The 15,118-nt window shown below is 40.1% G+C and overlaps 1 protein-coding gene across 4 annotated transcripts in view; it reads right to left on the reverse strand.

The window, feature by feature from the left end:
- The window catches only part of trappc9 (trafficking protein particle complex subunit 9), a 192,751-nt gene that overhangs the window by 121,850 nt on the left and 55,783 nt on the right, over positions 1-15,118 (reverse strand). For all 4 annotated transcript variants that reach the window (XM_041955416.1, XM_041955413.1, XM_041955415.1 and 1 more), the window contains 2 exons: positions 10,613-10,765; positions 741-859 (listed from right to left, as the gene is read on the reverse strand). In XM_041955416.1, coding sequence (XP_041811350.1) covers positions 741-859; positions 10,613-10,765 — 272 coding nt within the window. The remainder of the gene's footprint in view (positions 1-740; positions 860-10,612; positions 10,766-15,118) is intronic.

Raw genomic sequence — 15,118 nt, forward strand, 5'->3', positions numbered from 1 at the left:
TTAGACATCAATGTTGTTTTTCTCCTGATGATTCATAGAGGAGAGAAAGGGGTTCTTCTGGTTTTTAGAGGGAAGACAATGCAGCCACCACACTCGCAGGTGGCGTGGCTGTTGTGCTACAGATGACCCTCAGCTGGTGGACTCGGTCAGCCAGCCCATTTCTACCCCTCCGACACCCACAAGTCCTCAACCTTCTCCCCTGCTGATCAGCTGAGTCGAGTGCATTCTCATCCTGCCTGTCTCCACCTCGCCTCTTTTCCTTCCCTGTCACACTATTTATTTTCCCCTTTGCACTCTGCAGTTTCACTCAAAAACCCTGTTAACAGTTTCATCTCAGTCGTATGCCTATGCTGGAGCTCCCGGAGTCCTGATTCAAAGAGCAGAGTGCATCTGCAACCAAAGTGAGACATCAGCCAAATAAACCCAGTCTTCTTTCGATAGGCGCATACCAAGAGCTGTAGTTTGGTGGTAAATTATGTTAGAGTTTTCCCTCAGTTTTTGCAGACACACACTGTACACAGTATGCTTGGCATGAACACAGAGAGAGATAGAATGAGTAACAGTGAGAGGGTTAAATATTCCGACCTGATATATTCTTTATCTGCAGAAAAGGTGCAGTGAGACTGAAAATGCACATTCCCAAGACTATGCTACCAGACAGGAAACACAAACAAAAGAAAACAACTGCCTGCCTCTTGATCCAGGACTGAGCAAAACAGGAGTCGCACTTGTTCACTCACCTTAACATGGCTGTACTCTGCCTTGCCCGACTCACTGTTGACAGGCTTGGTCTCGGGCCTGGGCTTGAGGACTTGGCGCAGCGGGCTGGAGATTGGCAGGCCTGTCACACTGATCCCATCTGAAAAGACACCACGGCGTCACACAGTCAGCAAAAACAAAAACAGTGTATAGAGACAAGACTATCATTAACCAGCTGCCAGCAGAACCTCAGAGCAAACAGTCTAACATTATTAGATGTCAACAGCATTGGGTCTATTACAAAGCTATTTTGTTTTGTGTAACCTTTTTACTTTTCAAATGCACTCACTTTTCCTCTTGTACAGTTGGTGATCACCTGCATTTCTCAGCAGGGTCATGCATGACATGCATGAACATGTTCCTCACAATTACTGCATGATGACAAGGAAACGGAACCGGCCTCTTCTCTCTCTTTTGATTAAAGTTATATTCATATTATTTCCATAACAAACATGTGCAATTCTTTTTCAATCCTTGTGCAATTGTTCAAGATTTATCAATGTTTTCCAGTGGCAATATATTTTTCTATAGTTTTTTGTATAAAATGTACAAAATATATATATATATATATATAGTCAGCTTGTTATTTTGCATTTTTTATTTTCCATTGCCCTTACTTTTTCTACTGATGCTGTCTGTAACACTGAATTTCCTCAGCTGGGGATTAACAATGTTTATCTTATCATATATTGTTTTAGCTAGAAAGCCAATTTTGTAATGCGTAATCCTTTATCTCCAAAGATATCTGATGTGACTGGTTGCTTACTTCAGATCTTTTCCAACTTGTCTTGCTGAACTGTCATTGTAATTGTTGAATTGTTGAATGTCATTGCAAAACCCTTTCTATGATCCTTCTATTGGTTTCTTATTTTAAAGTCAGCTGGAGACAGTTTCCAACCAACTCAGGAGGTTCTGGTGCTAGCTAGATGAGACGGGCATCATTTCAGCAAACAAAATCAAGGGTCTTTGGCTAGAAATGACAAACTTGCTATTGTTTAACTCTGTTTAAAATCATTTAATCATTTCAACTACTGTAAATTTTGCATGATAAATTTGCCATTTATGCATTATCGTTGTTAACTGTGCCATGGAAAGATGGAAAGCTATACAGGTGCCAAATAATGTTATAGTTTTCCCAGACATGCACACACTGTACACAGCATGCTTGGCATGAACAGGGGGGAGAAATATTCCAACCTGATATATTCATTATCTGCAGAAAAGGTGCAGTGAGACTGAAAATGCACTTTCCCAAGACTATGCTACCAGACAGAAACACAAACAAAAGAAAACAACTGCCTGCCTCTTGATCCAAGACTGAGCAAAACAATAGTCGCACTTGTTCACTCACCTTAACATGTTGTACTAATAGCAACAGTAACTAAGGGGGGTGGGGCTTATCAAACAGTCAATTGTTAGTTTATTAGATACACTTTGTTAAAAGTAAGATATTCCAGCCACACAATAAATAATGTTCAGATTTGTCGATTCACCTTCATGGTCATTTTGGAAGCTTTAATTTGTGCTATTGTTGAATAGTATTGCGTTGTAGTGAGAGGTGTTTCTAATATTTCACTCTCACTGATACGAATATACATATATACAGTCTGTGAGTATATGTGTATTTATAGCAATGTAGGCATACCTGATAATTAACACAATACATTAATTATACCAATGTACAGTATCTCAATTTACTGCGCTGACTGTCTTGTTAGATACCAAATATCAGACTTGTTTCCCACTTATGGTGCAGTGATTGCCCTGAAACCAATTTAGTTTTCAACATTTTATAATGATAGAAAATTTGCGTTCATGGTGCTAATATAAGCATGTGAAGAATAAATGAATGACTCTATGTTCATGACCTTCAGAGAAGCAGTTTGGACACAGGAGCAGCTGCACTATCAGTAGCTGCACTAGGCACCACCACAGGGGCTGCTGCTTTCAACCCACTCACACAAAACTCAGAAATGACGCCCAGATCCCACGCTCTGACGTCAAAGGAATCATATCGCTCTCTGACGTCAGTGGACTGCAAAGCCCTGCAATTTCCCTTAAGAGAGGGGAAATTCCTGACCTTTGCAGCAGTTCAGGCAATTGGGTTCACAATAGACAGATGGACATATTCAAACTCTATAATAACCACATGCAAGATTGGTAAAATTGGACCAGCTGGAAGAGTATTTCTACTGAAAAGAAACGCTCAGAGCAACAGACTGCTGTGTATGGAATAAAAATGCTGTTGTACTGATGGTACTTAATGCTGTGAAAATGTGGATTATGCTAAATTTACCATGACAACAGGTAAACAGAGAGGCTGAAGTGTCGAGTTTGTATTAACAGCAAACAGCAGGAACAACAAATTAAATTCAGCAAACTGAGGCAGGTCTTAAAACAGGGAGGATCTTTACTTAAATATTACATCATAAAACGGGACATTACAAATAAAGGTGTGACAAAATAAAGACAAGCACAGGCTCTGCTCTTTCTTTTATATTAAATCCTATCAATTTCTTAAGGGTGCTACCAGCCAGGAACAAGGGTGTATTTCTCTTATATTAAATAAATAACAGTTCGCTAACACGTATGCTTCAGCTTTGCCTATCTCTGCATGTGTTGTGCTGTTTAAAAAATAGAATAGAAGTAACTCAGGGCCCAATTTGAAGGATTGGAAACTAATCTCGTCCTGTGTTCTTGCCTTTCTAATATATCTCACAAGAAATGACTACGTATGAGGAGATTCTAAATCATATTATACTGTTTTACATCCCTCTACACACAAACTCAGTGAGAGCAATTTGGGGTTCAGAGTTTTGCTCCCGGTCTCCTGTGGACAGGAGAAGCTGGAGATCGATCGACTCACGATTATTGGCCAACTACCTCTACCACCGACAGTCGCCCCACTGCAACTTCAATCTGTTTGAGCAATAACCAAAGCAACAAGTTATACTGTGATTGTGATAGTGACATGAAAGTGCCACAGAACTCTAGAATAGTAATTACTTCTCATGCCTCATGTCATTACTACTTGTGATACTGAACACTGTACGTACAGTCCGTCAAGTCAATTGAATGAATGACTTGGGATTCAAATACAAAAGAGAGAATCGCAAACAGACAAGTCGCCAACTGTCATCACCGTTTTGGTCAAGCTTTTACAAAACTGGCTCTTACAGCGTCGTGCCAGCTGGTGTATCGTGTGTCATCTCAAGCCGTATGGTGTTGGCTGGTTGGTTTGGTGGAAGCAAAAGTTTAACAGCGAGACTTTTGTTCTAAATGTCGGACACTGTCAAAATTATGGTGCAGGCTTTGGTCAGCTCAGCTCTATACGGGCACAGCTAGACATGTATCACAGTATGATCTTTGTCTGGGACAGCCCAAAATTGCACACTGCAACTTAACTTAACTCAACTTCTCCTTAGCGATTGCTGTCGCTGCTCTGGAGAGCAATCTCCTCTTGCTACTGCCTCATTGTTTATACCCTGCTGTTAAACAGATTAGATATGCATCTGGACATAGACTCGGAGAGGCAGAAGAGGAAAAGAACCAAAAATACAGATAACACTTTCAGACTTTATGAGCTGCATCCTTCATTATGTTACGCTGCCTGTTTCGGGTGGTACACATGACTCGTCGTGTCCTGTGGCACAGAGACCGTGTGAGTAATGGCTGGCATGATTGACGATGGCATAGCTCACAATCATCCCCTCCTTTACACCCTCCTTCCAATCAGTATCTGTCGAGTTTTCTGTCTAATGGCCTCAGGGAGATTCAGGGTGAAATCAGCATTTTGTCAGTGGCCACCTTGCTGCCTGGGTTTAGGTAGAACAGCAAAAATTGGAAGTGTCACTTCTTAAATAATTGTAACATTAGTAGCACAGATCTGACGGTTCATGAAATACTGTGGATCTCTGCGGTGCCGATCGCCCTCACATTTACAAGCCTTTTTCCTGGACGATAGGTGTATCTAATTTATATGGAAAAAATGACTTGTCACAATGCAAACATTAAAAACCATCTTCAATATCCTGTTCAAAGGAGATAATGATGTGAAAGGAAAATGACCTGTGCCTCATTTACCATGTATTATATCAACTTAAGATGGGCAATCTAATTTTTCACAACTGTAAGTACTGTGAAACCACTTTGGCAGATACTGTGGATTTATGTTACTTCTGGACATCAAATACGTCATAATTCCGATTCAAACAATGATTTAAAAAAAGAAATTACAGTACAAACTTACAGTGACTTATTCAAAACCACACTTACTCTGAGCTGACACGCAACACTGAAACTGCAGGACGTAATTAGGCTTGTATCAGTCTTACAGAGTAAGGGAGAGGAATGGGGCTACATGGTGAGCAGCTAACACAAATCTGTACGATACAACGATCTGAACAAATGATTACTGTCATTACAGAAAGCCCTTCCACTTTATCTGGATGCTCCATTAAAGTCAGAGGCAAATTACATGTAAACAACTGCTTTATTTTAACAGCGGTGACAAATGTCTGGCATGCAGCGGTTCAGGTGTTGTTCACTTCAGTCAACGATACAACAAGCTATTCCTTTTCTACCACAGGCCTCTTCATTCCACGGTTACCAATGTATTGACTTCAATAACATACAGGCCTCAGTGCTTCCACACATGGTCTGAGACCATTCCAAGCACTAAAATCACTCAAGATAAGCGTGTGATGCTGTTTGTGAACTGTCCTGTTGGGAGATCACCTGTCAAACAGCGTGTCCCGTACTCTGGTCTATTCCCTTTGATTTCCTGTTAATTAGATTTACTGAGGTTTGCATAGGTTCCACTCTTATCTTTGTCTGTTCAGCCATGGTGGTTATCACTGCTCAATTCTCCCATTTATTTCCAACAATCTGGAAAACTGGAAATGGAAGAACATCACTTCCTTTGCTGCTACAACAGGGTTTAATTTGAAATGACTTTTGCAAATATAAATCCTGGATTCCATGGTGTAGACTATACATTTTGTGATACCGTTATTTCACTTAACTTACTACTTAACACAAACCTATGGATGACTCCAACGGATGCAAGACAAACGTTTTATCGTCTTCACTGGCTTTCATTCAAGCCACATCCTCACCCATGCAGATTATTCAGTAGTTGAACTGATCAGGGATCAGATATATGCTACAACCGCTCTGCCTTCTGAATGAGCATTTGTGCTGAAATCGCTGGAGCTGCGCTTTCCTGTCACTTTAATAAGATAGTGAGAACAATGGCATTTCAGTGTAATTTCAGATGCCATTGTCACAGGACACAGGCAATGCTTACTGGCATCGTTACACTTGGGAGGAGTAAGGGTTGGGTTATGCTACAAAAGAACTGGTCCGAATGATGTGTTGTTGGACACCAGAGCTGATGTGATGCATCCAGATTTGTTTTGTTTTCAGTCACTTCCCTACTAGTAAGTGCCAATCGGACATATTGGAGCTTTCGGAAATGGTTTCCCAGTTGTAATTAGTACTTGGAAGGTGACCACCTTTGAGAGAGCAGAGTTTGCATAAGATGAAGTTTTTCAGTGTTTTTTTCTGGAAGCTAGTTAATAATGCGTTACAGTAATCCAGTGGGTTTGAAATAGAGGCATGAATCAGTTTTTCAGCATATTTTTGGTTTATAAATGGTCATACTTTAGCTTTGTTTCTAAGGTGGATAAATAAACTTTCGTCACCTTGTTGATGTGGGACCGAAGCTGAGATCTGAATCTAGGATAACACGAAGACCTCTAACCTCAGATTTAATCCAGGGACTTGATTTCCCCAGATTATTAAACAACATCTCTCTTTTTGTTTTAGTGCCGAGTTGTAGGATTTCAATTTTGTCCTTGTTTAACTTTAAGAAATGATTGCTCATCCAGTTATTTATTGCCAAAAGACAGTTACTAATGGAGTCTATAGCTGCAGCATCATTTGGTTCAGCACAGATGTACAGTTGCGTGTCATCTGCATAACTATGGAGACAGACATTGTGCTCTCTGATGATGTCACCAAGTGGCAGCAAGTATAGTGAGAACAGTAATGGACCAAAGCAGCTCCCTGCAACCCCAAAACAGATGTCACATGAGCTCCAAGACCGAAGAAAAACTTTCTCCCTTTAATGTATGTTTTAACCCAGTTTAACACGCGGCCAAATATATCAAATATATCAAATGCTGCACTTAGATCTACGAGGACAAGAACTGAGATCTTATTTTCATCAGAATTTAGTCTGAGGTCACTGATTTTTTTAATCAGAGCAGTTTCAAAGTGTTGTGTTCTAAAGCCTGACTGAAATTCCTCCAGCATGTTATTTTCTTTAAGCAAGGAGTTCATTTGCACCCAAACTACCCCAACTATTTACTGTAAAGACACATTGAAGGGACTGAGTGCAAATGGGGATTTAGATGGAGAAGTTTCTCATCAAAGTATTTGTAAACAAGATTACAAATCTGACTATGCAATCAATGCCAGCTTTCAATACTTGACTTTCTTTAACACTCATAACTACAGACTCATTTTGGTCTGTACCGAACATGTTCTGAGGTCTGATACAGCCATACTTGATACAAGGATTTTCTTCCTTGGAGAAAATACATCGAGAACTCCCAGATATTAAGAACAGCAAATATAAAACCTTTCATGAAATGGTTAAAGAATTACAGCTGTGCTGTATCACTTGACAACATAATAAGTAAAACAGAAAACGAACATGAACATGTCAAGGGTTGTTACTTTAGAAAGTGTTCTTGGGGGCTAAGCCTGTTGTTGCAAGTTGAAAGCTAAGTAATTTAAAAGTAACTGTGCAAGTAGGACAGCGGTACATTCTCTCACTGATGTCGACTGACGACAAAGAGAAAACCCTAAGACAGCACCTCTCAGTCCCCTACTAATTTCAACAGAGTTTGTGAATACATCTTGCTCTGCATTTGTGTCCTTAAATTCATGTTGTAACTTGATATCATGTATTTCTTCTGTCTCCTTACTTTGTTGTTGATGCAGACATTTACTGTGGTACAAGGCGCAGTTTTCAAAGACCACAGCATTAATGCAGGCAGTAGCATTGCCATTAGGTACAACACTCACACCATTTAACACAATAAAGCTTGCTGTAAGTCAAGGCCCATTAGTCCTGAGCGATGACATCACTCCCATCTGATCCTGAGTTATGGTGTCATGGTCTCGAGCAGGACTCTAAGTGAGGGATAAACTCGTATGAGGATAAATCAATGAGGCTCGGCCTGTTTTGAATGTTCCCCCTGTGCTGTCTTTGGTGGCCTTGTCTGCTTTGCCCCTTCTGTCTGAGCTGAAACACAAAAGACATCGAGTGCAGCGCTGCCAGGCAGCAGCACTGTTAAAGCTGATGGAATGGCTTTCTCCACAATGTGCTTGTAAATACAGGCGATCAATAAAACACACATAATTAGTGAAAAATTCCACTGATGATAAATGGCTCTCAACCGTCTGGCAGGTGCTAATCAGAAACAAGCTCATTCCCACCTTCAGTACGGCATGACAAACAGTGAAAGCTACACCTTGGTCACATGACGGCTGCCAGACATCTGAGCTTACAGTTATATTTAGGAGAGAGAAGTGCTGATGTTAACACAATACCAGCAGCATCCACATCAGAGAGACTCCAGCACACACTACCAAAGCTGTGAGCTATCACTTATCCTCAGGCTGGGAGAAGAGGTGAGAGAGAAAAACAGAGACAGAAAAAGAGTGCGCATGTGGATCTTTTCAGGTGGGCATAGTGGAGAACTTCATTTATATGCATCCACATTCATATTCCTCCACATGTTCACAGTCATGTTCAGATTTTCTATGTTGCGGTGAAAGCAGCTGATATTGTTACAGTTTTTATTGAGAGTATTTTCATTCAGTACTGATAATGTTGACCTACCCGGTGCAACCGAGGGATATGTATCATGCAAACAGATTTCAATTAAATACATCTGAAACGATGGCCTAAACTTGTAAAAATTACAATTCATGTGTTAAACTAAGATAATCCGCTGTTAGCTCGACCTTCATATTTAGCATATAGATGAGATACATACACATGAGAGAGCTACAGATCCTCCAATCTAACCTTTGGCAAGAGGGCATTTAAGCAAATTTCCCCAAATGCTGAATTATTCCTTTAAGAACATACTTAGGTAAAGCCTATTATGCTGCAGCCTCGAAGAAGGTAATGATTCACTAATGGTACAATGCACAACCAAATGTGGTGGCTAAGGAGCACAACTGTTGAAAGTTCAAAAACAGTTGTAGAAAGCATCACTTGTGGCTAAAATAATCAAGACTTCAGTTTAATTAGCAAAGATGGTAGAATACTCAGCACAGAGGAGCAGACTCAAAACATCTGTATATCAAACATTATTCATGTGATTTCATTAATGTATTTGAGTGGTAGATAGCATCAAATGTGTTTAGCAAAAACTGCATTGCATGATGTAACCATAATAACTCAATTTAGAGCTGCTATTCAGACAAAACATGTCTTATCTCCTTAATTCAGGGCCCCAATTATTGCTCAGCTAATTAAAACACTGAAACAGAATCGCTTAAATGACCTCATGAAGAGAGTAGCACTGGGGCTGAGATAAACGTACAGAGTCGTATGTATTTACTTTCGCAGCCATCCACATGCATGCACAAGCGTCTGTGGTGCAGGTGCAGGGCCATATTGATTGTTCATTAATATTTATCAGCCCATAGAGTCTGTGCTGAAGGAGGCTCAACAGTCTGAAGAAGGAGGCAGAGAGGTCGGGAGTGAGACAGGAAAGAAAGGAGGCTGAGCATGAACTATGAGAAGGAACACAATGAATGAGCTTCGAGGTAAGGGAGAAGGTCGGGCTATTTTTCTTTTTTAAAAACCAGGAATAAGAATTAGAAGAGAGGAAATCCGACAGTTGAATTGAGGAAGCCGGAAGCGAGGGGAGAAGTGGAAGTGTGAAGACCTTGAGACCTCTCTCCTATTAATGCTGAATCTTAAATAAGGCAGCCTGAATGCCTGTAAGAGTGCACCATGCACAGCAGCACATTAACGCTTCATGTATTTAAGTGGTGAACTAACATTTCTGCATCCAGCATAACATCCACATGCATAACTTCAGCTGGACAATTCAAAGATGGTATGATAATTCTAATTCTAACAAGCCCCTAACTAAATCAACATAGTCTAATACAACAGCACTGCCATAAACCTTCATGAAGGTTATAATGTTCAGTTTTTGTTTTAAAGGTGTTGATTCAACTTTTTGATTATTCTGAAGGCTAGAGTTTGTAGTGTTTTTCGGTTCTATTGCATGACACTGAGAGGTGTTTCTAATGTTTCGTCCACAACACTGATATCTATGAGGGTATGAGGGTGGGTTAACTAAGTAATCTGGGAATTTATGTCCCTATATTAATGAATATATGAACAAATAAACATTTGAAACCAAGCCACCATATTTTCAAGTTGTCTTAGCAGACTGCAACTTGCAAATTTTTAATATTTCTATTTGTCCATGTAGCATCCAATTACTACATAATTTGTTAGTTGAGCAAGATGTGCTAACTTCTTAACATGGGTTAAAATCTGATTCAACGTAAAGTAATGAACTGAGTAGTTAAGTTAATGAGCAATTAATTTCAGCATAATGCAGCTCATTAAAAACATTTATGACTTGATAAAAGGTGAAACTTTTTAATGAATAATTTTATATTAATATTGACTAATTATGAAACTTGTATTATTATGATCAGTTAAGTAGACACAGAGTCTATGGCTACGCTAGCAACTTTACTTCAGCACAGCAGTGCTTTGCTTTTTGATGCCTGTGTGTCCACTCACCATCATTGAGGTCCTGCAGCAGGTTCTCCTGACCAGAGAAGTCCAGCTTGACTTTGATGCTGACCGTCAGTGTCACAGCCTGGCCAGGCTTTAGAGGCAGGTGAGACAAAGCCTCCTTCAGCTCCCAGCTCAGAAACTCTCCAAACACTTTCTCTGCACACACAAAAAGGGAGATAAAGGTGAATTCAAAAGAAACAAATGAAATAAAAAAAAAGAACTGGAAAAAAATAACAAGATATTATACGCTATGCTTGCACCTAAAGGCTTTGCACGCATAAACATTCATCAGGAAAACTCACTTTGAGTTTCTGGTCATGTGTAGTTTGTGCAGAACGAGACAGGAAGAGAAAGAGGCTGATCTCATTGTACCTGCTGCAGGTTGCACATCAGGAGAAACTTGTGCTACGATGATGTTTCTTTTGCAATAAGCTTTCCACATCAACAAAGCTGCTGATTGGCCTCCTACCTGCGAGTCCTTCGACTGCTCGTCACTAAACGCAACTCTCTAATTTATGCCCCCAACCCCTTCTACCTGAGACGAATGACTCAGCTGCATCCACTTCAGCCACGAGCATCAAATGAATGATACATCACCTGAATAAAGCATGTGTTCTGTCTATGCAGGTGAGCCATTCCTGCTCTTAGGGATTGCAGGAACAGCAAAACGGCTGAACAGAAGCACAGCAGAAGGTGAAATGCAAGATCACTGTAAAAACAACAGTTTACACGTCCCTGCTTGATTCATAACCAAAGCCTTTGAAATCCTCAAAGAGGATGTGAATGTAGGCAGTATTAAATAAAGATTTTGTGAATAACGCTTCACTTTAAATATTCAGAAACTCAGAGCTCCTTGCAGTGAATTAAAAGAGAGAGAAAAGAGAAGGGGGGCAGGGAGCGAGGCAAAGGCAGAAATGATTTAAAAGAAATGGGATTGGGAGGAAAAAACAAGCTGAATATGTAACACCAGGCATTGTAATTGAATAGGTAGACAGCCTGGATTGTGGATGACGTCACTATCATCACATTAATAAAGTATGAGTCACAAGAAATGGTAGCCACAATGGATGTAGAGAAATCTTTCCTGCCTTATTTAAAGTGTTCAATAGAGACATTCCTAATACTAAATACAATATGGAGCTCACGTCAGTGTTACTATAGTCTTGGTTTGAGTCGTGGTATCTCTTGGTGTTATCCCAGCTCGCTGAATATTTTCAAAAGAAAGCTAAAAACTTATCTCTTCACTTTATCCTTTAACTCACTAGTTATGACTTCCTGATACAGGCCTGAAACTTTTATGTTTTGCCTCGCGCTTATGCACTGCTGCACTTCTTTTAAAATGTTGTATTTCACTTGATTTTATGCATTCTATGTAATCTTTTTTTTAACTATATTTTTTATTTTATGCTTTATCCTTATTTTTATTTTCATCATCATTCTTCTCTATTTTTACCTATATACCTGTTTTTATGTCCATTCTGTTATTCTATGTAAAGCTCTCACTTAGTGCATGTGATTTCTTTTTGTAAAGCGCTTTGAGCTGCATTTCCTGTATGAAAGGTGTTACACAAATACGGTTTATAATTATCATTGATACTACAAAGCAGATATGAAACTACCTCTATTTCAAACACTGTCCGGAACACTTAGGGTAGGTTTTCAGATAGTTATGCTATTTGGCTGTGAATCCCCTGCTTCTCTTTCCTCCTCAATAATCCAGCTGTTGGAAAATCAATGTAGGCGAGCTGTCAGTGCAGCAGAACTGTAAGGCATGTATAAGAGACACCGGTCAGGACACACCAGGACCAACCACCACATTCTATAAATAAATACTACCCTACTAAAATTTAGGAGCCACCAAACATCCAATTTCTCATCAAGTAAAAAGGTAATAAGGGAACAAAGGGCTCTGGGTGGATCCAATCGAAGCAATGAAAACAGTGTAAACAGTCGGCAGGGATTAGCATTAAGGAAGACTCAACACCAAAGAGAAACATGTGACCTCTACACTGTCATACCCTCAGATGCATAAACAACATTCACACAAACAAGCCAAAGCAGGCCATGGAAAATAAATCAACCACAACCATATCAACGGACTGATGTGCTAAATGTCAAGATTGATCCATTGCTTCTTTATCACAGCAAAAGTCAATGACTGTATTCGCTGCTTATCTGTGTCCTCCTATAGTTGACAGGGTTTCCCACACATTTACAGCAGAAAGTTGTTATTACTCTTATGAAGTACGACACTGATGATACTGGACAATTCTGCAACAATGAAAAATGTTTCTCTGAAAAATTTAGAAAGAAAATCTTGCTATCTACATTATCTGCCCATGGAAATGGTTTAGGTCAGGGAATGATCCTGATCGTTAACAAAAAGGGGTCCAGGGGAAATTTAGCTCAGTTTGTTGAAAAAAAGATAAGACAATCCTTTATTAATCCTTTATATGGCATTAATCAGACTCATTAGGCGTAGCCACTTTTAATTATTTGTCCATCGATATAATTTTATAGTCATCCAGGTGATCAGGCTAGAGTGTCGAATACACAAATTAACTTTGGGGACAAACCAAAACAAAGTGCTTTGTTCTACGTTTGTTCAGGTAACAAAGAAAAAGGAATTGGCATACGTGAAGGGACCGAATGGCACTAACTCTACATGCAGATATTTATTACTACACTACTAACAACGAATGAATGAATACATGGAATGGACTAGCCTCCATGTCACTCTCTCCCTTTTGCTATGTCTCAGAACAAGCAGGTAACATCTACAGATGCCCCAGTTAGCTGGATGTGCCGGATTCACAGTTTCTTCACTTCTTATTTGTTGTATTACAACCCAGAAGTTGAGGAGGTTTCTTTTATGAAGTTCTGACCGCCAAAGTCGTCTTGAGCACGTTCTGTATGGTTCAGGATGCAGCGCCATACTGAACTGGGCTCTCAGTCGGGCCGAAACAAAGGGTCAGGCGCCAGAGGGTTAGGAGCCAAAACACAAGGGAGTCAAGAGCCGCGAGACAAGAGAGCGATCCGTGGGTTCCTTCTTTTTTTGTAGTCTTCTGCCAAAAGGGGGCTCCCCTTCTGTACATTTCCTGTCTGAAACCTTTAACTTCTCTGTTTTCTTCTGAAAGACTTAATAAGTTTGTCACATGTTTAGTGCTTTTGTGTCTAAAAGCGTGGCCGGGCCTGTTGTATGGCTCAGAGGGGGATCCCGAAAAGGACAAGGTCGAGGGAGAAGTTTGTCAGTCACCTCGAAAATGAAAGATTCATGACCTTCATCCTACAGGTGAATGTTAATTGAAGGTCTGCGATCAGACATGAACTCTGGACTCCAGGCTCCTCATTCACCTCAGCACTACATAAAGGGTAGAGTATTTTCTGTGTTGTTACCAAACGCTGCCGCTGGGTTCAAATAATGAAGTGTGGAATCCTCCAGTATGGGTGGAATTCCAAAGGAAAATGGGCTGAATAGTCTCGATCAAGTTGAATTCGGTTTAAAGTTATTCTATGTTTGCAGAACCAGAGACATCTTTTTTTTTATTCCCACACTCTTCTTTCCTGTAAAACCTGGTGCCTACAGTACCCAGAATGCAACTTGACAGCCTGCAGTTCAGTCTGAGATTTGGGTTTGTTAAGCTAGTAGCAGCTAATGTAGTAACAAGGCTCCTTCTCTGTTGAGGGATGGTTACTTGAATAAGAGGCGAAACATTTTCAGGTTTCAACAGCCAAGTCTTCATAGACTTCTCCATACGTACATCAGCAAACAGTGGAATTCTTGATGTTTGAGACTCAAAGACTGAAACAAGACGATACCATGATAGAATTGTTAGGTCATATCGCCCTCCCCTATTCTACGTGTCAAGCAAAACTAGTACTGTGGAATCACAAGTGAACAGCCATCACAAGGAGACTGATGGCGTAAAATGAGAAAGAAGGACTGCATGGGCCTCTGACAGCCAGCTCTGCTCACGGTAACAAAATCGCTGAAGCAATAGTAATCCCTTCTTTTCCTATTTCTGGGCTGCACAGTGTTTTGTCCTTACAAGAAATGTGGTAGGAAGGTGCATAAGTGTTTTAGAGGACAACTGAGCAGAGTTTATGTTAATATATACAGAAAAGCAATAAGGTAGCAGTGATGAACAAAGGGTCGGATGGCAGCTTATTTTTTGCTATTCAGTGACAACTCAGTTTACTCTTACTTAAATCCGATACAACAGATTATTGTACTAGTTTGTTTTTGTTATCTATAAAGTTTTCATGAATAAACATTTATTATTAAGAAACTGAGCCATCTCATATGTAAAGATGGCTGTGGCAGAAAGAATAACATTTTGTTTGTTTTAGTCACAGATGTCTTCCTGTTGTGACTATCTTTAATTCATTCAGCTCCACCAGAAAACTCAGAGGGCTTCCAACAGGGGCCTCTCAACTGTGGTCTGTCTAAAGCTACTACCAGGTTATAACTAAGGAGGCAAAGACAGGCGGGAACAAGAAAATCTGCTA

Source organism: Chelmon rostratus, chromosome 16, assembly GCF_017976325.1.
Source record: "Chelmon rostratus isolate fCheRos1 chromosome 16, fCheRos1.pri, whole genome shotgun sequence".
Lineage (NCBI taxonomy): Eukaryota > Metazoa > Chordata > Actinopteri > Chaetodontiformes > Chaetodontidae > Chelmon > Chelmon rostratus.